Raw genomic sequence first — 25,399 nt, 5'->3', positions numbered from 1 at the left:
TGGGGACTACTCTTGTGGAGTGAGTTAAAGTTGGAGAAAAAGTTCTCCCATGCTGTCTAGACCATCTTAGGGAGATCTTATTTGATCTAGTCTGCGGTGGAGTGGGGTATTCAGGTGGTGGATCTTGTACGGGCAAACCTGGATAAAAAGATGAGGTTACAGCTGTTGCATGTGCCTGTGGTTGCTCATCTATCTGTGCTTCCTGCTCTTGCGCTCCTTGTGGTTGTATAGCTGCATTTCCTGGTTGTCTCCGTCAAGCCCCAACACACCCAGTCTCATAATCTTCTGCTCAATGAAACCTTAATTGTTTCCTACAATTTTCTTCTTCCTTTTCTTTCTCTTCCTCCTTACGCTTCTTTACTCCTCCCTCTCTCCTTTTAGCTACTTTTAACCAATAATCTACATCCTCATAACCTTCTTTTTCCATTTTTCTTGGGTCACGTTTTGTTCTTTTAATTATTGCATCCTGTAGATTGACTAATTTTTGAGAGTTTAATCGACCATCATAATTATATGTGGTTATCCATTTTCTAAATATTTTAATTTACTTGGATCTTGTGCTTCTATGAACTTCCAATCTTTAAAGTGTAATTCGTTTTTTAGTTTATTTCTACTCACCCTTTTTCCCATTTTGTTTTTCCAATTTGGTCCAGTATATAAATACCTAGGGTATTCTAAATGCTGGATTATTCTGCCCAGTAGGGAGACAGAAAAATCTCCTTTTGTGGTAATTCTCACTTCAACTCTTTCGAGTGGAGAATTCTTGCCTTTGCATCCACAAAAGTCAGTCACTTATAATCCTACTGCTTTGGTATGAGGCAAAACCTAGTGGTTTAAATCCTCCATTCATTTCTCACATGCACACATTTTTAAATGCGGAATTTTCTTAGTATTTTCTGTTTAAAATACTTAAACGCGGACTCCGCCGTCCTTAAAACACGGAATTTTCAGTGTTACTTCTTAATACTTCAGAGGACTCCGCCGTCCCCCTTTTTTAAACACGGAATTTTCAGTATTACTTCTTAATACTTCAGAGGACTCCGCCGTCCTACTCGTACCTGTTAGGGCCTAGGATTCACAGGGTTTAATTTCACGCAATGACCCCCAGTCATTCGTCACACTTTTTAATCCAAACTCAACTCAACACTTTGTCTTCTTCTCTCTCTCAGAGTTCCGTCAGCCGTCAGACCCCAGCAGGCGGGCCGAGATCCAGTCCCGGAAAGGGTCTGTGAGTCTCCCTGATGAAGCCTGCCGTGCGCACGGTCTTTACTGGAGTCCACCAACCCGCTGGAATCCTCAGGTGTAATTGGAATCTGGCTCGAAGGACCAAATTAATGTCAGGTTCAAACAACCTAAAATACTTATAACATCACAAAAAGAAGAGAAAGACAAATAATAAATTATTTCAACTCGTTGCGAGGAGAACGGACAGAGATGTGCTTTTCAGTTACAAATCTCCTACCGCTCTGAAAACCATCTGTCCGTACCTCTCTTTTTATTATCTTTGGGGGTCCCTAGTTACAATAAATGTCGCTTCTAAGTATGGGAAAAACAGCTGCATCGTATACAGGTCATAAACACCATTATCTTGTAACAACACACTTCCACAGTCTCCATCATCTTTATGACCTCCTCAACTGTGACTGCTTCCTTTCCAGCTCCACCTTTGATCCTTGCCTGCAGACAAACTCATCACATCCTTACTCACACATACATTATGAAAGGTTATAAGATCAAATAGTCAAGTTAAAGAAAAGGAAAAAATATAAGATAAGAAGAATTATAAAAGATAAAAATTATATACAATTATTCCAACAGACCGCTAAACCCGATGCTCTCTCCCGACAGTTCGCACCAGATGAATCAGAGAAGGTTCCCGAGCCTATTGTCCCATCTACCTGGACCATTGGGGTTGTCTCCTGGGAGATCGAGGAACAAGTGAACCGTGCTCTGAGAACAGAGTCTGACCCAGAAACGGGTCCTAGAAACAGAATTTTTGTTCCAGCCTCGGTGAGAGCATGGGTGATCCAATGGTTCCACACTGCTAAGTTTGCCGCGCACCCGGGAATCAGTAGAACTATTGCTTTGATTAGTAGACGCTTTTGGTGGCCCTCCCTGCACAGGGATATCAGGAAATTGGCTCTTGCTTGCATGGTTTGTTCTAGAAATAAAAGCAGTAATCAACCACCGTCTGGACTACTTCAGCCTCTGAACATTCCTAAGCGCCCCTGGTCACATATAGCTTTGGACTTTGTAACCGGGTTACCTTCATCCAGGGGCATGACAGTTATTATGACTATTATAGATGGTTTCTCTAAGGCTTGTCACCTCGTGCCGTTGAAGAAACTTCCTTTGGCTTTCCAGACAGCTAAACTACTTATTAAACATGTTATGCGGCTGCACGGTATACCCCAGGAGACTTTGCCTGACCGAGGGCCTCAGTTTGTCTCCCAAGTTTGGCGTCAGTTTGGCTCTGCTTTAGGAGCTAAGGTCTCGCTTATGTGAGGTTACCACCCCTAATCTAATGGGCACGTTGAAAGACTCAACCAGCAGCTCGAGTCCACGCTCAGGTGTGTTATCTCTTCCTCACCGTTAGACTGGTCTGAGCATCTAAATTGGGTTGAATACGCCATAAATTCTCAGGTCTCGTCTGCTACGCGTGTCTCCCCGTTCGAAGCCTCTTTAGGTTATCATTTGCAGCAGATGGGCCTGATGTAGCCATCATCTCTGTCCCTCACCATGTTCGCTGGCGCACGCTTGTTTGGAGAAGGACAGTTCAAGCACTCCAACGCAACGCTTCTAAGAATAAGCACTTCGCCGACCGTAACAGGCGTCCTGCTCTGGTTTACCAACCAGGACAGAAAGTCTGGTTGTCTAAAAAGTTGTCTCCTCGGTTTATTGGCCCTTATGTTATTGAGTCCATTATTGGTTCCTCATGCGTTCGCCTTGGGTTACCTTCCTCCTTACGTGTTCACGCTACCTTTCATGTTTCTCAGGTTAAACCGGTCGTAGACAACAGTATTTCACCGAATTCACCGATGATGAGTCCTGGAGTATTTAAGCAAGAGGCAGCCAACGTGTCAGCGTTTGAGTGTTAGCCTTCAGTGGTAGTTACTCAAGCCGACCGCAGAGCCACTTCTCGTATTGCCTGCTTTGACCTATGTTAACTTATCTTTGTCTTTTCTAGTAACTGATGTTGCCCATGCCGGCCACCGATGGATTTTGCCTATGTGTTGCAAGTTTCCCACAGATGAATCAACTACCTAAGTGCCTCGCAAACACTGCACTACTGGATTTACTTCAGCTGGCTATTTCCTGGCTTCGACCTTCAATCCTTCCTCTACGAAACCTGTCCACCCTCCACCGCCCCTCCGGTGCTCTCTACACAGTTCTTCAAACATTGCTATCGACCAAGGAACTAAGTATCATTGTTAAACTCACCTCAATAGTTCCACGCTGTTTCTCCAGCCTGACTCCCTCTCCTCCTGGCGGTTTACCAACAACATCCTAGTAAGAGACAGAAAACAATTAATTTTCAATTTAACTTACCGTCTTTACTTACCTTGTGCTTCCTTTCTTACAGCTTTGCTTACTTTGTCAGGACCGTGCTTGTTCCTGTTATTTCAAAAAATCTGTTAAACACTTCCTTGTTTCCCCTGAGCGTTTACTGCATGTGGGTCAGATCAATTCATAACACTATGACAGTAGGTGTTTTTGGGTTTTTCTTATTATTATTCTTGAGAGGTTTTGATTCATGCTTTTGTCATTTTTCTGGTAATGCTTTAGTTTTGTCTTCTTGTTCATGTTTTGTCAAGTTAGGATCTGGTTATGCTTTAGTTTCATGGTTTATTAGTTGTGTTTAAGTTTGTATTCAAAAGTCTCTGTTTTGCTCCAGTCACGTTTTGTTCTCTCCTGTCGGTCAATTAACGGTATTCAGTCCACCTGCACCTAACATTCAGTCACCTCATTTCACCTGGTTCTTGCTCCATATATACACCTCTGTTTTGTTCATTCCTCACGGAAACATTACGGATCACTTCACTCTGTCATCATCTAGACTCATGTCAAGTTTATACCAAGCCTGCCTGCCTGTCCATGTCTGTTTTTACCACCACCTGCTGAAGTAAGTTTCAGATATTAAACCATTTCACTTACCATCATGCTGCCTGCTCGTCTGCATTCCGAGGTCCTCCGTTACACTGCACCTGACAAAATGTTTCAGCCAACGATAGACCTCGCAGACAAACGTCAGGCAAGCTCCATGGACCTCTTTGCGTTCCTGTCTCGGGAGCCGGAGAAGACACTGCGCCGTTCTGCAAGGCTGTCTGTGCCGCAGTCGGCTTATGATGGATCTAGGTTTAGCGATCCCATGTCCGGGGACAGGTCCCCTTAGTCGCCGTTCATCTTCTCCTCCCCTTCATTCAGCAGCAAAGCCGATGTCTTCCTCCCGCCACAGAAAACGCCGGCGCGGAGCACCTTCCTGTTGCTCGGTCGGCGAGGAGGCGGGTCCCATGGCCGCCGATGTGAGGGCTGCTTCAAATAATCCCACGTCTTCGTCTGCCACAGCACCGTCATCCAGGCCCGCTGCAGCTCTGCCCATGCCATCTTCGTTCGCTCCAGCCCAGGTTTCTGTGGCAACACCAGGTGAGCTGGAGGAGCGGTTGAGGTTTTTTGCTCGCCAAATTAAGAGCTTCAGGAGGACCAGTCTCCTGTATTCTTCTCCTGAGAAAATCAGGCAGATGGAAGAGAATTAATTCAATTCAATTCTATTCAGTTTATTTATATAGCGCCAATTCACAACGCATGTAGTCTCAAGGCACTTCACAAAAGTCAGGTACATCATTCCAATTAATCCTAACTATTGAACAGTTCAGTCAGATTCAGGTATTTATTCAAATTGGATAAAAAGTTGTTCTAAGGAAACCCAGCAGATTGCATCGAGTCAGGGACTTGTAACATTCACTCCACCGGGATGAGCATGTAGAGACAGTGGAGAGGAAAAACTCCCTTTTAACAGGAAGAAACCTCCAGCAGAACCAGGCTCAGTGTGAGCGGCCATCTGCCACGACCGACTGGGGGTTTGAGAGAACAGTACAGAGACACAAAAAGAACACAGAAGCACTGATCTAGGAGTACTTCTATGGGAAGGAACATAAATGTTAATGGATGTAGGTCCTTTAGTCGTTTCATCTAGAAAGAGAGAACAGATAAACTCTGAGCCAGTTTTAAAGGTTAGAGTCTGAAAGAAAGCACATAGAGTTAGTCACAGTAGAAGCTCAGTCAGTAGCTATGTCTAGGAGAGAAACAGGGTTCTATGGGGTCCCAGCGACGCCTCAGCTCAAGTTATTGGAGGTCCCGGCGACGCCTCGGCTCAAGTCATCGGGGGTCCCGCCGACGCCGCAGCTCCTACCCATGCCACTGAGGTTCCCGGCGACGCCTCAGCCCCTGCTCAAGCCACTGAGGTTCCCAGTGACACCTCAGCCCATGCTCAAGCCACTGAGGGTCCCGGCGACGCCTCAGCTCCTACACTCGCCACTGAGGGTCTCGGCGACGCCTCAGCCCCTGCTCAAGCCACTGAGGGTCTCGCTGATGCCTCAGCGCCTGCCCACGCGACTGAGGGTCTCGCTGATGCCTCAGCTTCTGCTCCTGGTCTAAAGGCCTTCCAGGGGTTCAACAAGAGACTGGTCTTCGTCCTGGTTCCTGAACCCTGTGATGAGGGGTTCGAGGACGAACCGCCGACTGAGCCTGTTCCCGAGTGGTTCGAGAAGGAGCTCGTCCTCGTTTTGGCCTCTGAACCCAGAGACGAGGGGTTCGAGGAGGAAGCACCTCCGGATCCTGTCTCTGAGGAGTTCAAGGAGCAGCTTGTCCTTGTTCTGGCCTCCGAGGGTTCCTCCAGACTCTGCATCTGTCTCCGAGGGTCCTGTCGGTGCTGCATCTACCTCTGAGGGATCGCCTGACTCCAAGCCTGACTCCAAGCCTCCGGACTTCCACTGAGTTTCTGGAGGGTCCTCTACTCTGCTCGGCCTACCCCCAGACCATCAGTTCCTTCGTCGCTGGCCGCCAAGGTTTTTACGTCTCTGCTGGCCCTTTGTCTTTGCCTTCGACGCTGCTCCCTGTCTCCACGGTCTTTACGCCTATGTTGGCCTCACTGCCGACCGCCCAGGGCTATGTGTTGCCAGTCTGGCGCCCGCCTGACCTGTGTGCCTGCTCGGGACGACGTCCTGGTCACCCGCCTGACCTTTGTGCCTGCTCAGGACGACGTCCTGGTTGCCCGCCTGAACTTTGTGCCTGCTCGGGACAACATCCTGGTCGCCCGCCTGAACTCTGTGCCTGCTCGGGACGACATCCCGGTCGCCCGCCTGACCTTTGTGCCTGCTCAGGACGACGTCCTGGTCGCCCGCCTGAACTTTGTGCCTGCTCGGGACGACATCCTGGTCGCCCGCCTGATCTTTGTGCCCTCTTGGGGCGACAACCTGGTCGCCCGCCTGAACTTTGTATTTTGGTTTTTGTCTCTGGCCCTCCTGCCGAGAACCCCTCCGCCCGCCCTATTTTTGGTTTTTGTCCGGACTCTTGTGGGCATCTGGTATATTAAACCATTTCACTTACCATCGTGCTGCCTGCTCATCTGCATTCCAGGATCCTCCATTACACCGCAGCTGACAAAGTGTTATGGACTTAAATGTGAAGCCACATACCTGTATCACTTGGTCATTAAAAGGACTCATTGGTTAACACAACGTATCTACAACTAAATGGCTGATAATAGAATAGATGCATTTGCTGCTGGTCGGATTTAGTTAGTTACAAAGTAAAAAAAAAAAAAAGCAGTGTATCCAAAATGCTGCAGCAAGAGGTCTGATTAGAATCAGAAAGAGAGATCACATTTCACCTATTTTAGCTTCCCTTCATTGGCTCTATGTTAAATCAGAATAACATTTAAAAATTCTCATTCTCACATAAGAGAATTGTTGGAAAATTTGTACATAAATTATCATTGCTTAGTTTAAGAAGTTCCTTTATCCTTATGATTTATCATTAAAATACAATTCCATTGCTTTAGCTTGGTGAACTTTGATAGAAGAGGTTTGAATACTTTTCACATTTGTCTTTGAAGTACTTTTATGAACTATTAACAGAACTCTCATCTTGTCTTAGAATTGCATTTAGGTAGTTGGTATGCAGAGAAATAGTTGTTGTAGAAGTGGAAACATTACTGAACAGGAATTGGTGTGCGTGCAAAAATGCTCTGGGAGAAGACTGCTCACACCCCAGCTGATCTTCGTGTCATTGTATGATACTGCCAGGTGTGAACATTTGTGCTGTATCAGTCTCTGGATATAACCAGTTTTAATCAGTAGAACTTGCATTTTTGAAACTGTACGTGGTCACACCCACGATGCTGTAACATGTTTTTTTCAGTCACTGTTTAGCAGCGGACTGTCTCTCCCTGGCCAGCCAAAATTAATTACCTGTGTCTTCATTTCATACCTTTCTGATTTTATCAGTGTGTCTAACTCTGAAAATAATCAAGCTCCATCATTCATCAAAGATCTGATTGTTTTATATATTTCCAACAGAGCACTTTGTTCTCGGACTGTAGGTTTACTGGTGGTTCCTAGAGTCTCCAGAAGTAGTATGGGAGGCAGATCCTTTAGTTAACAAGCTCCTATTGTGTGGAACTAGCTCCCAGTTTTAGTCCGTGAGGCAGACACCCCGTCTACCTTTAAGGCTAGACCTAAAACTTAATTTTTTAATAAATCTTATAGTTAGTAGCTTACGTTATCCTGAGCTATCTCTGTAGTTATGCTGCTATAGGCTTAGACTGCTGGAGGACATAATGACCACTTTCCCTGCTACATTCTCAAACTGCTCTCCAATTATGCATTGCCTGCAGTAATTGCTGCCATTAACTGTGTGTTCTTTTGCCTTTATCTTTATAGAAGTTACACCTGGCTCAGCAATTCTATTTAGCTGTATCATCTTTTTGGAGAAGTCTATCTTTTCATAAACAATGCAACTGATTAATGTTAGTGACAGCATATGTACTTTACTACTGGCTCAGAGCTTATTTGTTTTGCTGTCTTTCTCTCCTAGATAAAGCTATTACTGCCACTAACTCTTTATTTTTTTTAACATAGAAAGCAATCTTGGATCAGTGTTTCTGTGTTTTTGTGTGTGTGTGCTCTGTCTTTTCAAACCCCCAGTTGGTTGTGGCAGATGGTCGCTCACACTGAGCCAGATTCTGCTTCAGTTAAAGGGGAGTTTTCCTTTCTGCTGTTGCTACTGTACATACACACAAAATAAATAAACTGAATTGAATTTCGGGTGTTGCATTGGCTCAGTCAATGTTCAGAACCCAACATCACTGAAATGCTGTGGTTGCACAATAACAGCTGAAAGTCATGCAAACCTTTATAAATTAAAGCAAGGCTTGGAAGAAGAGCGGGCCAAACTTTCTACATAACAAGATGAGAAAGAAAATAACGACTTCAAGTTATTGCTGTTAAAGGTGCTTCTACAAGGTGTTGTGTTATCAAGTTCATATCTGTTTAGCTTCACCTTTGTTTTAACTAATAAAGTTAATGTGGAATATGTTGTTGTTTTATCCTTAAGAATAGGTTGAAACTATTTTTTCATCTGGTAAAGATCAGGGCCCGTATTCCCAAAGATTCCTCTCAGAGTTCTCTCTGAGAGCTCTTATCTTAGCTTAAAAATTCCTGCCAAGGAGTCTCAGCTTCAGAGGGATTCTGTTCACTGCTGAGAGCAACTTAGTGAGAAGGTGTGGTTGACCCCGTTGCTATGTGTGGCTGACACAGTTGCTAGGTGTGGTTGACACGGTTGTTAGGTGTGATGCTGTCTTCTAAGAGCTGTGATTGGTTGTTACAAAAAACAAACAAATAACTCGCTCCTAGTAATCAATGCAGAGAAATTAACTGATAGAATTTAGACTGGATTCTTAAATGTGTAAATCATGATAATGGCTCATTATTGTTTCAATTATTTATTTATCCTTCCTAATATTACCTTACTAGAGGTGCATCTTTAATCTATCCAGCTGCTGAAACTATTTAATTTCCCCCTAGATAGATGATAAAGTTAATCTTGGCTCAATATTAATAATTGTATGATTGTTATAGAGGTTTATGTGCTCATTTACTCGACTGTTTAGAGGTGGATCCCTGCACCATCGAGCCAGTAGCCTTTTATGAATTCACTGTTGTAAATTTTAGGAAAATATCTCTCCTTTTCTCTGTCTTTCCTCCATCTTCTCTGCTTGAGACACGTAAGCTCACTAAAGGTGCTCCTCACTACTCTTAACATTTCCTCACTTTAGGAGCTCTTTTAAGGCCTAAGATGTTTCGTGAATAACTGTCATCTTACCGAGGGAAAATTCTGAAAAAATCTTAAAATTTCTCAAATTCTAAGATTTTTCACTAGAGCTACTTTTAGTCTCAGGATTCTTTGTGAATACGGGCCCAGATCTTGTTTGAACTTTTTCTAATAGGCAGAAGCTCAAAAAACTGTACTTTTTCCCCATGACCATATATCCTCTTTAAAAGAATATAGAAAGAAAAAGAAAAATCTATAAATGATTATTGATTATTATTTATTAATTTAAGATTCCGTTTTCAAAATTCTCGAAATAATATTAACTATGGATGTAGTTAATACCTGGTAAAACATCTAAAAGGTGATTGTTTCTATTTCTATTTCTTCATGACTAATACTCAAATTAAGTTGAATTTCCAGTTATTTTGGCCTAAAGTTTTTGTGTAATTTATTTCTCCTTTTTTATGCCTATTTGTGTCTTTCTTTATTCAGTTTTGATCCTATAATCTGATTTTCAGTGTAAACTACTGTCAGTTAATTAACCGGTCCTTGCAAACGTAGTTTGCCATATTTGTGAGGACTGGTAAATTCTAGATTCTAGAATTGCGCCGCTCAAGGTGGCAGCAGGTTGGAGTAGCTCTGTTACTTGTCATTTAGATTGATTCTTTTTTGGGAACTTAAATTCCTCTTGTGGTGGATACAGTTGATTTTTTTGGATGACTGTCCTCTCTAGTGTTCAATGCTTTGCAGCTGGGATGATTTTTCCTAATACTGTTCTACTTTTGAACATTTGTTGTGATGCTTTGCCTTTGCAACGGGGTGGTTTCTTACAACCAGGAGCAGCGGATTAATATCTCAAAAGCTCAAATAATACTTCAACTACAACCCCAAATGTAAAGGAGGTGGACTGGCATTCCATACTTGTGAACAGCAGATGGTGTCATCAAGGACATGTTACTGTGAAGTGTCATCTCTGCAGTCCAAATATTGAACTGTTAGCGGTGAGTTTTCGTCCATTTTATTTACCCAGAGATTTCACCAGTGTTATTTTGGCAACAGTATATGTTATACACTGCATGTGATGCCATCAGTTCAGGTTTTGCTAGGCTACAGTCACAACACTTCCAACGTTTCAACAGTTTGTCAGCTGCTCTACCAGAGAAAACGAAAAGTTAGATTTATTTTATGCAAATATCAAGGACATATCTAAAGCAAGACCTCCTCTAGGCAAATCAGATCATAATCTTGTTTTTCAATTCAATTCAATTCAAAGATACTTTATTGATCCCCGAGGGGAAATTAGAATTCCAGTACAACCCATCCAAACATACATCATGACACAAGACAAGGGAGACGGGTCACCGAGGCTTTGCTGCCCACTCACAGGCGCTGCCCTTGTTAGATGAGAAAAGAGGCCACATTAGGTAAGTAGAGGGGGAAAAAAATCATATTTCACACTTTATCCTTAGCAGGATACAGTTTGAGATTGCAAAAAAAACCTCAGCACAAAGAAGCAACAAGTTGACAAAACAACATCATGCCGGGAACAGTGAAGGTGGTGTGAGGGGGTGCATATGTGTATCTTGAGCATGTGTGTGTGCAAGTGAGTGTGAGCAAGTAAGTCCAAGAAGCACTGTCACAGAGGCCATTGTCCTTGATGGTTCGTTGGAATGTTCATCAACCGGCCAAGTTCTGAGCAGGTCCACAGGTGTCCTCAGGGAAGGGAGGGGGGCAGAGGGAGCAGAGCATCATGTTTACATAACTTCCAGGAGAAGTTGAAGATAGCCAGCCATCAAGGCCGCGCAGGGGAGCCAGATTCAGAAAAACAATAATTATTTGGATTAGGCTGACTCTTAATTTTCCGTCAGCCTTGAGAGTCTCACTGGTGCTTCTCAAAGGCGAATCCAAATAGCCAAATTCCTGGTCTTTCTGCCAGATCCAAGCGAACAACTTTCTCCAAGATTTATACCATTTCACCCCTGAGTCCAGGAACCTCAACCTGCCTGCGATCCTTTATAAGGATCACATCCAGTCTGCGATTCAGCTCACGTAACATCTCAGTCTGAGTGTTGATCGCTCTGAAGATCCCATCACACATGCCAGGCAGCCTTACAATGGCCAGAACAGCTGCTGACATTCTCCGAATTTCTCGATACGCCAGGTAACCGCTGACTCCAAAAAGCAGAAATCCTGATATCAAACATCCAATTATATACACATCTTCCACATCCTCGACTGACATTATCGACAAACACACAACCCTCCACTTCTGCCAGGAGTCCATCGTGTATCCGGAGAAAAATGTCCCGTCCGGGCAAGCGGGCTCTCCCGACCCCTGTCTTCTCGTCGAGAACATTTGATCAATTGCATTGAAAGACCAGCTGACCAAATCCATATTTTGGAAGAATTTGGAAGATGTGCAAAAAGAGGCTCCAAAAAGAGACAAGACACAGAGCTGAAGCAGGGCAGATATGGGAGGGGTGCAGAGACAGAGGAAAAGCGTCCACCTCTGCTCGAAATATAAGCCCCTTGTTCAGAGACAACCTGTAATAAAGAGGACTGTGAGAAAATGGTCACAGGAAGCTGAAGGAGAACTGCAAGGTTGCTTTGAGACTACAGACTGGGACGCACTGTGCCAGCCACATGAAAAGGACATCAATGTCATGACTGAGTGCGTAACCGACTATATAAACTTCTATATAAATACCATCCCCACCAGAACCGTGAGATGTTTTCCCCAATAACAAACCCTGGATCACCAGTGACCTAAAGGACGTGCTTAACAAGAAAAAAAGAGCCTTCAGAGAATTATTGAGTATACAGAAGCAACTTAAAGTCAAAATAATGGACAGCAAGGAGGTGTACAAGAAGAAGCTGGAGAGCAAGCTCCGGCAAAACAATATCAGAGATGTGTGGTCAGGGATGAAGAAGATCACAGGTCTCAAGCAGAAAGATAATCAGACAATGGAGGTCTGGACAGAGCCAATGAACTGAACACATTCTTCAATAGGTTCAGTTCAGAAACAAGCTCAGCATCATCCTCTCCTGCTCGCAGCCAGACATCCCACCCTCCTTTGAACCAGAGGACCCACAGCTGTCCAGTAACACCTCAAATGTTTTATTTTCCACCTAAGCCATAGACCCTTCTGCTTCTACATGTTTGCCTTCAACCATCTCAGAAGATGCTGATGCTCCCTTTGCCTCCCCCTTCAACCTGTGTGTCTCAAGAAGTCAGGTGAAGATGCAACTGGAGAGAATGAATCGGAATAAGGCTGCAGGTCCAGATGGTGTCAGGCCTAGAGTCCTGAAGGCCTGTGCAGAGCAGCTCTGTGGGATTCTGCAGCACCTCTTCAATCTTAACCCGGCCCAGAAGAAGGTTCCAGTGCTGTGGAAGACCTCCTGTCTAGTTCCGGTACCAAAGAAAACACACGCATCAGTCCTCAATGACTAAGCAAACAATAAACTATCAGGACCCCCTTCAGTTTGCTTATCACGTTGGTGTTGGAGTGAGAGATGCCATAATGCACCTACTTTAACAAACCCACTGTCATCTGGACAAAGCCAGCAGCACTGTGATGATCATATTATTTGATTTCTCCAGAGCATTTAACACAATTCAACCCGATTTACTTTGTCAGAAACTCCAGAAGACTCAGGTGGAGGCCTCAACCATCCCCTGGGTCAAAGACTACCTGACAAACAGATGACAGTTTGCGACACTGAAGGGTTGTGTGTCTAACCAGGTAGACAGCAGTACAGGAGCACCACAGGGGATTGAACTCTCACCATTCCTCTTCACTGTGTACACCTCAGACTTCCAGTACAAGACAGACTCCTGTCATATGCAGAAATACTCAGATGATTCTGCAGTTGTGGGGTGAATCAGAGATGGACAAGAAGATGAGTACAGGAAGGTGGTGGACTACTTTGTGGCATGGTGTGAAAACAATCATCTCATCTTGAACGTGACTAAAACAAAGGAGATGATTGTAGATTTTAAGAGAAACAGGAATAAGTCAAAAACTATTTCCATCACAGTACAATAAGTGGAGGTGGTGGAGGAATATAAATACCTCGGTGTTCACCTGGACAACAGACTGGAGTGTAGATGCCATCTACAAGAAGGGAGAGAGCAGACTGTACTTCTTGAGGAAGCTTAGGTCCTTCAGTGTTTGCAGCAGGATGCTGCATATTTTCTATAAGTCTGTTGTGGAGAGTGTGATCTCTTTTGCCACATCTGCAGGGGAAGCAGAATCAGAGCCAGGGAAAAAAGCTCAACAAGCTGATATAGAAAGCTGGCTCTGTGGGGACTCCTCTGGAGATCATTGTGCAATGAAGGATGCTTCATAAAATGAAGAACATTATAGAGAACCCTGAGCATCCTCTTCATCAGACTGTCCTACAACAACAGTTGTTGTTTCTTCAGTCAGAGGCTTCTTCAGATATGATGTAAGACAGACCGCTACAGATCCTTCCTGCCCACAGCAATCAGAATCTACAACAGCTCTTTGAAGAAACCTACATACTGAGCTACAACAACATTTAATTTCCCTTTGGAATTATTAAAGTATTTTTGAGTTGAATTGAATAAAATGCTAACAGCACATTTTGAAATTTATGGTTTTGAATTCAATTGAATTGAATTTAAATAACTGAGAGTAGTTTATGCAAACTATATTTCTGAGATGGACTGTGATGTGTAAAGTGAAGATGCAGAAATAAAAAAGTAGATCTTAAATCCAAAGAAAATTTGTCTTTTAAACAGACTGTTTTATTGTTTTACAGTTTACAGAGACACACCTGTAGTTCACCCAGTTCTAAACAGACGAAACAATAAAAAAAAACTTAATTTACACAGGCATTTTTAGAATGTCAGCGATGGGGTTGGGTGGGGGATGGAGGGGTACAAAAAATAACTAGTTTTCTAGTTTTGGCTGGTCCGAACACTAATCTTTTTTTTAATCCTAACGAATCATGGACACCTTACTATCAAAACTGAAATTTAATTGAAATTAGCCTTTTTGAAATTTCTAGATTTCAAGCACCACAAAAACATTCTTTTGCTCCACATATATATAAGTACTGTATTCACATTTTGCAAAAAGATTCAACAAAAAATGTAATCACCGCATGTCATTATATACTAAGCAATAAGTCTTGCCTTGGATTCAGGATAGAAACAAAACCTTTGTTCTTCCTCTCTGTGTTCTTCAGCTTTTGTGAACCAGAATACTGTAGCTGCAGCGTGCAGCCTGTAGGGCATCAGGTCAGGAACAGAAATATTGTTGCCATCCATGAGAAAATAGAACATGAACCTTTTCAATTGTGTCTTTGTTTTACTATTTAGATGGTGGGCTGCTGTGAAGGGGGTATGGGAAACAGGTTTACAGGGAAGAATGAAATAAGACCAATTTAGTTACGTCACACGAAGATGGACAGATGGCAAGTTAGGTGAAGCTGTGTGGGATATGATGAATATCTGTTTTCAGACAGATTAGACAGATTAGATGTGTACAATTCTATACAAGCAACAGAATTTATTTGATCACCCAAACATTATAAACGGCCATTTGTTTTGTGTAAAACTCCAGATGTGTGAATGTAATAAAAACTTATTTCATCGACATGTATACAACATAATGCCCGAGTTGTTTGCGCATCTCCCCACTACTGCTGCAGAACTGGATGGGTTAGAATCTGCTGAGGTGGAGTTACTCTCTTTGGTGTGGGAGTAGAATCTGTGTGGGTGGAAAATTCTAATTCTAGTTTTTTAAATGTTAGACAATTTTTGCATTCACAACCATTCTGAATGGGCAGAAGGGGCTGATCTGTGTGAAAACAGTGAAGGAGGTTCGCTGGGTTTGGAGGGGTCTTGTTGAAGGCTTTGGTTGCTGCAGGGTTTGTGTGTATTGAAATGGGTTGGGGCAATGAGGCTTATGGGTAGCCCAGACACAGAAGTAGTAGTGTTGTGGTCGATGATGGTGGTGGTGGTGGAAGTGGTGTTCTCCAGATCATTTAAGAACGTTTCCTCCTTCCCTCCAGATTCCTGAAGTTGGACGGGCGTATCTTCATCTCAGCAAACTCAATGGAGTGCTCGTGGCCTTTCCAGTGAAACCAGTTTACACCCTAAAGAAAAGAAAGTGAGTTAACTCTTCTGGGAAAAGTCTGGCCTCCTAAACCAACAAGGTTTAGGAGTGCGTTTGTGAGACCTTTTCACCATTCTTACAGAAGAGCATTTGTGAGGTCAGACACTGATGTTGGACAAGAATACTTGGCTCACAGTGTTCACTCTAATTTATCCCAAATGTATTCAATCTGGTCAGGACTTTGTGTGGGTCTGTAAAGTTCTTCAACTAAACTCACTATGCAGAAAGGTGGCAACCTCAAAACACTATGAACCTCAGCACCTGCTCACCCACTCTATGTGGCGAGTTGAACTTCTTCTCTTACATATGTCATTCCCAATCAATTTCACTTTATTGTAATACCCCTAACAGTTGATTGTGGAATACGTAGCATTGAGAAAGTTTTATTACTGTGATGCACATCCTATCATGGCAAGGTAATTTTCAGTGTTGCGGGCAGCTATGCTGAAACTTGTTGCCGCTACCCCAAAATTAGGCTGCTACGCTCATCTGGGCTCCCTCTCCGTATGGTTTTTATGTCGGCTGTAGTGCATGCGCCAAGTCTGCTCCCACTTCCTTTCACCCTATGCGACCGCTAATGGTAAATCTTTCTAAAATCGTGTCAGCTTCGAAGGGTGGGTATAAACGGTGTCATATCATGACGGGCCTGCAGAAGAAAATATTTATAGAAGCAGTTTTCATGCATAGGTCTTATACACCTGGGGGCGTGGAGATGATTGGAACAACCAAATTAATTTAGGGGGTGAGCTAATGCCAAAGGGATCATAAATCTCAAATTCTGTTTTTCAAGAATTTCCTTCCTAGGTTGAATTATAAAGTCCAAGTTTCAGCAGTGTAATAATTTTACAATCTGAGAGAAAAAGGATCAAATACAGTCTAGGTTCTCAAATAAAATATGAAATCCCCCATTAGGTTTAATTGGACGCTGTAAATCAGGTATGATCCTGAGCATATTCAGCGCTTCCAGGACAGATTATGTAAAAGAGGGGGGGACCCACTCCCTGTTGATTTGACATGCAAGCAGTAGATAATTCATGCTTGTGCTACCCATAAGAGAAGGACACCCTGGACAAGGAACCATATCAACCACATCAAAAACTACCACTGGCTCTGAACTAAATTTACAGATTTAACAGGAAGATAAAGTAGCACTTTTGGTTGGGGAAGAGATGAACTAGTGAAAATGCCCTGTACATCACTCTAAAGAAAATCAGTTTAAAATTATTTTTCCATGTGAATAAATGCCCAAGACACAATCTGACATTCATGCTGAAACTACAAATTCTTTCACGAGGACAACAGATGTAGCAGTTCACCCTGTAAGATGGTGCTGTGTTTGTGTCGTGCCAAGAGAACCACGTTCTATTAGACTACCATCAACAGAAAAAGATAATCCATGCATTCTCCCACTGAATTAACTCAGGTGACACGTCTGCATGGTTGTAAATAGTCGCAAGGTACAGGGTTCCCCACAGAAAGTCACATACTCACCATGTACTGAACTCTGGGAGATCTTCAGAGCAGTTTTAGAACTTAGCTGTGCTTTAAACCTGTCCACAGCTTTTTCCCTGACAAGTTTGCTGTGCTCCTTGGTCTTCATAACGTTGTTTGTTACCTAATGTTCACTAACAAACATCTAAGGCTTTCACAGAAAAAGCTTGCTTTCTACTGAGATTAAATTGCACCCTGTTTAATAACTTGTTTGAACCAGTACGAGTAAATGGGGCTGAAGGCAAACACACCAGTTATCTGGTTTAGGCCGAACCCTGCTGTACCTTGCTATGGTTGTTATCTCCGTAGCCTCCCATCAGGTTGACCCGGTGACAGTTTTTGTACCAAAAAGCTCCCTTATAGGACAGAGCACAGTTGGTTACAGCTATGTCGTTATCATGGTCATAGGTTGAGAAGGGACGCCCATGGTGGTAGGTCATAGAGTCACCTAGAAAAACACACCCAGACACAGTTTCTGTAAGGTACACATATAGTAACATGAAAGTATCTCTTCCAGCTAAGTGGTCTGCTGGGTATTAAAGATGTGATCCACAAAGGGGTCTTCTTCATAAATGGGACCGAATAAGGATTGGCTAAATAATTAATCCTTGTTTTAATTGAGAATCTGAATGCCTGGCCATCATAAGAAATGTAGTGAGGTCAGAACAAATTAAAATACCATTTAAAAGACTCTACCTGCAGTCCCACTGTATCCTCCCACATGAACTTTGTAGCGGGTGCGAGGTTCAGAGACAGAAAACTTGTCGTACTGAGCGTAGACCATCTCTCCCTTGTCTCTCAAATCGACCCGAAGCTCATACTGTCCTCCAGATGTGATTTTATGCAGATAGGATAGACCTGAGTCAAAGAAGAGGCATCTTAACAGAATAAGCCACAGTGGGAAAAAGTCTAATGGTTCTGGAGTCTTTCTTTAAGCTCCTTCATTTAGAGGGGTCATCATCTGTCCGTACAACCTTTTGTACATTCTCCTCCTCTCTTGCTGCACAACATTCAATATCTTCTGTCAAGTATATTTACCACAAATAACATCTCTTTTGCCCATACTAACTCAGCCTGGCCCTCACTTACTTTGTATGTCAAATAGCTTATCCTGAGCTGTCCACCTGATGTTTTCATTTCTCACCTAGCTCATTTCAGTGACTCCCCATAAAAAAACTAAACATCTTCAGCTCCCCTTCCTGTGTCATCAGTGAATGTCATAATCCATGGGGACCTCTACATTGCCTCTATCAACCTTGCAATTGCCTCTGCAAACAGAAAGATATGGGATCCAAGCCTATCCCCTTAATCAACCCATGTGTCCCTTCTACCACACCTCACCATTGTCTCAATGTTCTTGTAAATGTCCTCCATCAATCTTACAAACTTCTCTGTCATAAATACTTCCTGACTTACAGATACATAATTCCTTTCTCGGCCTCCAATCATCTGCTTTCTCTAGCTCCACAGACTCCTTTTGACCTTCTCTTTGCTTCTTCATCAACACATAGGTAGTTCATGGAGTAACAGGTAGCTGTGAGATCAGTGATATTGGTTCATTAACAAGAAATCATAATGCTGCTCACTGATTGTAACCATGGAAGCCATAGTCACATACCATACATAGGTAAATCATCAATCACTATGATGTAGTCAAATTCATTGTCTTATGTCAATGCTAAAAATATGTTATTAAATGACAGTATGAATAGTCTACAAGTAATTTATAATTTTGATATGACAACAAATCAGCAGCAAACTGTAAGAAATTCTATATTTAATTGACATCAATCTCTTTTATCAGTAGCAGATCACATTATTCAGCCCAGATCTTTAAGCATTTTGATATATTTATTAGTGTTCTGCAAGAAATTACCAAGCCAGAATTCATCGTTCATGTCACCAAAACCAGCCGTGTAATTCTTCCAGTTGCGGAAGAACTCCAGTTTGCCACTCTGACGTCGGAGGAAAACCTGCAAATCAAAAAGAAAACCCACAAGGGATGATAAGCCTTTCAGACATAACTGTTGTACCATATGGGTTTTTTCTATGCAAAAATAGAAACAAATGTAGCTTTTCAAGGCTCAGTCTCGCCAAAATGCTGGAATTCTACTGACTGAACTGGTTTAACTGTCATGAGGTGCTAAGTTTTGGAAGGACCAATGTGCAGATCAGAAGCATTGAGATGCATGGTGAGTTGAGCAGTTATTTAATAATAGAAAACAGGAAAATTACACGGCGAGAGAGCAATGAACACGAACAAGGTAACAGGCATGGAGCAGGTAGTCAACAGCACGATCCAGTTGCAAAAAATGAAAACTATAGAGCATTAACACTGAGGTAGGGAAAAGAATGGAACAATAAACAAGGAAAGCCAACCAGGAGGAATATAGGGAAGCTGGTGACAAGGAATGCAAACCTCTACTGTTCTGCCCACAGTTTTTCTCTGGGACTGAGATCAGGGCTTTCTGATGGCCACTCCAAAACATTAAATTATTTTTTCTTAAGCCACTTTTTGACTAATTTGACCCTTCGATATTTCCACATAATGTTATGATGCTATCTGTTTTGTGTAGAGCATCAGTCTGTCCTACTACAGAACAAAAAGGCCTAAAAGGCCAAACAGTTCAGTTTTACTTTCATCAGACTGCAAGAAATGTGTCTTTGTCTGAGTACATTTGCAAACTCTAATCTGGCTTTTGGAGTAAACTTAAGCTATTTGTTTACTCTGTTTAGTTTGCTTCTGGGTTTTTTGTGCAGTTTCAGTCTGGATCCTGGTTAATTTTGAAATGCTGTATATGTCTTTAAATGAACCACTTTTTAATAACATCCCGGTTAGATATTTGTTCTTCTTTTTCTATCCTATATAAATTATAGGCCAGAAGTGGAATATTGTTAAATATTGCCTTGCTTTTAATGTTTGAGCATATCAAACATTTTAATGTAGAACCTGGTCTATACAAGACAGGGGTACATCATAAACAATGCCTATACTCCATAGACAAGACAGGAAATTATTTATTCATGTTTTCTTTCACATTTTTAGATATACTAATTTATGTTTCATAGGAAACAAATGTTCTCCGAAAACATTTTGGATGAAGAAATCCATAAAAAGCAGCCAATTTCCAAATAAAAAGCTTGAAAAGTGTTCAAAATGCCTGGAGAAAAATAGTATAAGACTACCTTAAGTTATCACTAGAAAGCTTGGCTTCTTGGAAGAAAATTATTAGGAAACTATGGATGACTTAAGACTTTTGAACACTACTGTATCACTGAAAAATATTGTGTCTAGAGTAATGAGTAACTTACAATCCATCCACCTCCATCGGTGCTCATGTCACAGTAGACATGAAGGGGTTGATTCTCGTCTCCACCCAGGTAGATGGTATGCATGCCAGACAAAGTGTCACCGTTCAGCAGGTTCTGTGAGCAGTCCCTGGGGTGTCTGTACAGCACACCGGCTACATAAACAAAAAGATCAGATACTAATGCAGCAGGCATTAGGATCATTTGTGGTCACCCTACTTCCTTTAGTTGACAACAGACAGGTCCTCCAATTAGATTTCACAATGCAACAAACACAGTAACAAAGAACCCCATGCTCAACAATATTATTTGTTTTGTAACAAGAAACATATAAGAAATAAATTCTTTACATATCAGCAAGAACATTAACCTGTTAAAAACAGCATTTAAGTGTGATGTTTAAATGACCTGTCAAATAGCTGCACACATGCAAAAAAGTTGATGCATGTGAATAACTTCAGACCTGACTGGTAGCTATCATAAAATATATATGTTGCAAATTTAGAAAAGTTAGTTTTAAAATGCATTACTGCTCTAATTTAAAAGCTGATTCACAATGAATATTGATTGCGAAGATGAGTTAAAAATGGATTTCGACCGCAACACAAAGATGTGTATGGGTGTACTCACTGGTGGTGAAGATGGTAGAGATGACTTGGCTTCTCTTGGGACCAGCGAGAGCTTCCAGCTTGACTGAATATTCTGTGGAGGCACTGAGGTCAGCCATATTGTACGATACAGCGGTGGGACTCAGAACCACCTCCTGAGGAATAGAGACATGCTCACATATTTTATTCCCCCACAGGAAACAGATCACTGTAGATACATGAATTTGCACAGGTTTGTACAGAGCAACACCTGTGGAGTTCTGCTGTGAACTCACATGGATGGTGCCAACAGCAGATTCAAAGTGGAGGAGGTACCCACTGATGTCAGCACGAGGAGGCTTCCAGGTAAGCATAGCACTCTCTGTCTGGATGTTAGTGGCTGCCAGGTCCTGAGGAGCATCTACATCTAAAGACAAAACAGGAGCCCAAACAGGTATGTCTGTGTTGTTAAGATGAAGACTGTACAGTCAGGTAAGTATCATATCTTACAAATACATTTTACCATTATATATGTGTCACAAATTGAGTTACAAGTGTATCTGTGCTGAAGTCATTTTGTAAAAAAATATTCTGATTATAATTTTATTTCCTGAATAGATAAACTGGCTTGAAAAAGTACTCTTTGAACTTTTATTTTCTCAAGTTACAACCACAAATTCAGTGATTGTTAGTAGCATTTTATGTTAAAAACCATAAACGTTTGTAAACTGGAGGAAAAATGAGACATGGTTTAAATATTTTTTACAGATAACCTGAAAAGTGCATTATGCATTTATATTCAGGCCTCCTGCATTACTAATTGTTTTGCATTTACAGCTGTAAGTTGTTGGTCTATCGCTACCAGGTTGGCACATCTAGAAACAGACATTTTTGTTCAATGTTCTTTGCAAAATAGCTCAAACTCTGTCAGAGTAGACGAAGTGCATGTGTTAGATTTTCAAGGCATACCGGTACTAACTGGTACTAACTGGGCCATTCTAACACATGAATATGATTTAATTTAAACCATTCAGTTGTAGCTCTGGCTGAAATTTAGGGGTTCTTGTTCTGCCACAAGGTGAACCTCTGGCCCAGTGTCAACTCCTTTAGGACTGTTCTGCATTTAGTTCCATCCATCTTCCTATCAAGTATGATCAGCTTCCCTGTCCCTGCTGAATAAATGCATCTGGAGTAAGGGTGATGCACAGTAGTAATTTTCTGCCACACATAGTGTGAAGATCAAAAAGTTATATTTTGTTCCTATCTGACCAGAGCAGCTTCTTTTAATAGCATTTTTCTGGCCACATTTCCAGAAAGGGCCAATTTGTGTAGAGTATGGATGGGTACAGATTCTCCCACATGAGCTGTGAATTTCAGCAGCTCCAACAGAATTTCCATGCAAAGCCTGTCAGTTTAAGTGAATGGTCATGTCTTGGTAAGGTTGTAGTTGCGTCATACTCTTTCAATTTTCAGATGATGGATTGAAAAGAGTTATGTGAGATGGTCAAAGCTTAGGTTATTGTTTTATAACCTAACTCTGCTTTAAACATCTCCACAGCTTTCTCCATGACCTGTCTACTGTGTTCCTTGGTCTTCATGATGCTTTTTGTTTTCTAATGTTCTCTAAGAAACCCCTGAGGCTTTCAAAGAACATCTGGATTTATATTGAGATTAAATCACACACAGTGGGACTTTGATTACTAATCAGACAACTTCTAAAGGCAGTTGGTTGGACTGGATTAAAACTCATGCATTAGTTTCTTTACACATCACAGTTATGCATTACTTTCTGTTGGTCAATCATATAATTCATATTGATTCTGATTCTGATTCTAGAATTGCGCCGTTCAACGTGGCATCAGGTTGGAGTAGCTCTGTTATTTTTCATTCTGATTCGTTCATTTTGGGAATTTCTCTTGCACTGGATATAATTGAGTTTTTTGGACAACTGTCCTCTCTGGTATCGGATGCTGTGCAGCTGGAAGGACTTTTCCTAATACTTTTCTACTTTTGGACATTTCTTATGGTGCGTCACTATGGAAACGGGGTATTTTCTTACAACCAGGAGCAACGGATTAATATCTCAAAAGCTCAAATAATACTTCAACAACAACCCCAAATCCCTGATGAGTTGAAAAGGAGGCACCATGGATGCAAAGCAGAAGCAAAGAGGAGAGAGAGAAGGAGGAAGTTCAAACAATCTCTTCCATCTATTATGATGGGCAATGTGAGATATTTGGGAAACAAGTTGGATGAACTCCCAGCCCTACAAAGGACCCAGTCAGAGTATAAGGAATGCAGTATTATGTGTTTCACTTAGATATTGCTGCAGGATAATATCTCCGACTCCAGCGTCTCTCTACCAGGCTTTCTGACCATACAAGAAGACGGATATTTAAAGAGGAGCGGCAAACGCAAAGGAGGTGGACTGGCAGTACTTGTGAACAGCAGATGGTGTCATCCAGGACATGTTACGCTGACGTGTCGTCTCTGCAGTCCAGATATTGAACTGTTAGCAGTACGTTTTCGTCCATATTATTTACCCAGAGGGTTCACCAATATTTTTCTGGCAACAGTTTACGGTCCACCTTCCACTGTTGCCAACACTGCATGTGATGCCATCAGCTGAGTTGTTGCTAAGCTACAGACACTCCAATGTGTTTGTGGCAATATCTGTTGATTTTAGCCATGCTTCGCTCTCTGCTACATTTCCAAAGTTTCAACAGTTTGTCAGCTGCTCTACCAGAGAAAACAAAACGTTGGATTTGTTTTATGCAAATGTCAAGGACTTATACATTGCTGAAGGAAGACCTCCTCTAGGTAAATCAGATCACAATCTTGTTTTTCTCTGCTCAAAATATATGCCCCTTGTTCAGACGCAACCTGTAATATAAAGAACTTTGAGAAGATGGTCACAGGAAGCTGAAGGAGAACTGCGGGGTTGCTTTGAGGCTATAGACTGAGACACATTGTGCCAGCCACACGAAGAGGACATCAATGCCACGAGTGAGTGTGTCACCAACTATATTAACTTCTGTGTGGATTCCACCATCCCCACCAGAACTGTGAGAAAAATCCCCAATAACAAACCCTGGATCACCAGTGACCTGAAGGACCTGCTTAACAAGAAAAAAGAGCCTTCAGAAAGGGAGGCAGGAAATTATTGAGGAGCATACAGAAGCAACTTAAAGTCAAGATAAGACACAGCAAAGAGGTGTACAAGAAGAAGCTGGAGAGCAAGCTCTGGCAAAACAATATCAGAGATGTGTGGTCAGGGATGAAGAAGATCACGTCTTGTTCTGGTACCAAAGAAAACTCATCCATCAGTTCTTAAACACTATAGACCTGTTACCTTGACATCCCACACCATGAAGGTCCTAGAGAGACTCCTGTTGGCCCACCTGAGTAAGCAAACAATAAACTATCAGGACCCCCTTCTGTTTGCTTATTGCTGTGGAGTTGAAGTTGAAGATGCCATCATACACCTGCTTCAACAAACCCACTGTTATCTGGACAAAGCCAGCAGCACTGTGAGGATCATGTTCTTTGATTTATCCATTGCATTTAACACAATCCAACCTGATTTACTTTGTCAGAAACCCCAGAATACCCAAGTCGAGGTCTCAACGATCTCCTGGATCAAAGACTACCTGAAAAACAGACCACAGTTTGTGAGACTGAAGGGTTGTGTGTCTAACCAGGTAGTCAGCAGCACAGGAGCACCACAGGGGACTGAACTCTCACCATTCCTCTTCACTCTGTACACCTCAGACTTCCAGTACAAAACAGACTCCTGTCATCTGCAGAAATACTCAGATGATTCTGCAGTTGTGGGGTGAATCAGAGATGGACAAGAAGATGAGTACAGGGAGCTGGTGGACCGCTTTGTGGCATGGTGTGAAAACAATCATCTCATCTTGAACGTGACTAAAACAAAGGAGATGATTGTAGATTTTAAGAGAAACAGGAATAAGTCAAAAACTATTTCCATCACGGTACAATACGTGGAGGTGGTGGAGGAGTATAAATACCTCGGTGTTCACCTGGACAACAGACTGGAGTGTAGATGCAACTGTTAAGCCATCTACAAGAAGGGACAAAGCAGACTGTACTTCTTGCGCAAGCTTAGGTCCTGCAGTGTTTGCAGCAAGATGCTACATATCTTCTATATGTCTGTTGTGGAGAGTGTGATCTCTTTTGCCATCATCTGCTGGGGAAGCAGCTTCAGAGCCAGGGATTTAAAAAAGCTCAACAAGCTGACAAAGAAGGCTGGCTCTGTTCTGGGGACTCCTCTTGAACCTCTGGCAATCACAGTGCAAAGAAGGATGCTTTATTAAATGAAGAACATTATAGAGAAACCTAAGAATCCTCCTCAACAGACTGTTGTACAACAACAGAGTGTCTTCAGTCAGAGGCTTCTTCAGATCTGCTATAAGACAGACCACTACAGGAGATCCCTCCTGCCCACAGGCAGCAGCATCTATAACGGCTCTTTGAAGAAACCTGCATAATATGAGCTACAACAACATTTAATTT

The 25,399-nt window shown here is 42.2% G+C and overlaps 1 protein-coding gene across 2 annotated transcripts in view; it reads right to left on the bottom strand.

Moving 5' to 3' along the window:
- Positions 1-14,075: 14,075 nt before the first annotated feature.
- The window catches only part of LOC124877713 (tenascin-like), a 253,511-nt gene continuing 242,187 nt past the window's right edge, over positions 14,076-25,399 (bottom strand). For both annotated transcript variants that reach the window (XM_047381138.1, XM_047381139.1), the window contains 7 exons: positions 21,160-21,290; positions 20,907-21,039; positions 20,280-20,431; positions 18,844-18,940; positions 17,664-17,825; positions 17,252-17,415; positions 14,076-15,456 (listed from right to left, as the gene is read on the bottom strand). In XM_047381138.1, the coding sequence (XP_047237094.1) occupies positions 15,346-15,456; positions 17,252-17,415; positions 17,664-17,825; positions 18,844-18,940; positions 20,280-20,431; positions 20,907-21,039; positions 21,160-21,290 (950 nt within the window). In that variant the 3' untranslated portion in view covers positions 14,076-15,345. The remainder of the gene's footprint in view (positions 15,457-17,251; positions 17,416-17,663; positions 17,826-18,843; positions 18,941-20,279; positions 20,432-20,906; positions 21,040-21,159; positions 21,291-25,399) is intronic.

This window comes from Girardinichthys multiradiatus, chromosome 12 (assembly GCF_021462225.1).
Source record: "Girardinichthys multiradiatus isolate DD_20200921_A chromosome 12, DD_fGirMul_XY1, whole genome shotgun sequence".
In the NCBI taxonomy this organism is placed as follows: domain Eukaryota; kingdom Metazoa; phylum Chordata; class Actinopteri; order Cyprinodontiformes; family Goodeidae; genus Girardinichthys; species Girardinichthys multiradiatus.
The sequence above is the reverse complement of the archived record's forward strand: the minus strand, read 5'-3'. Positions and strand labels throughout refer to the sequence as shown.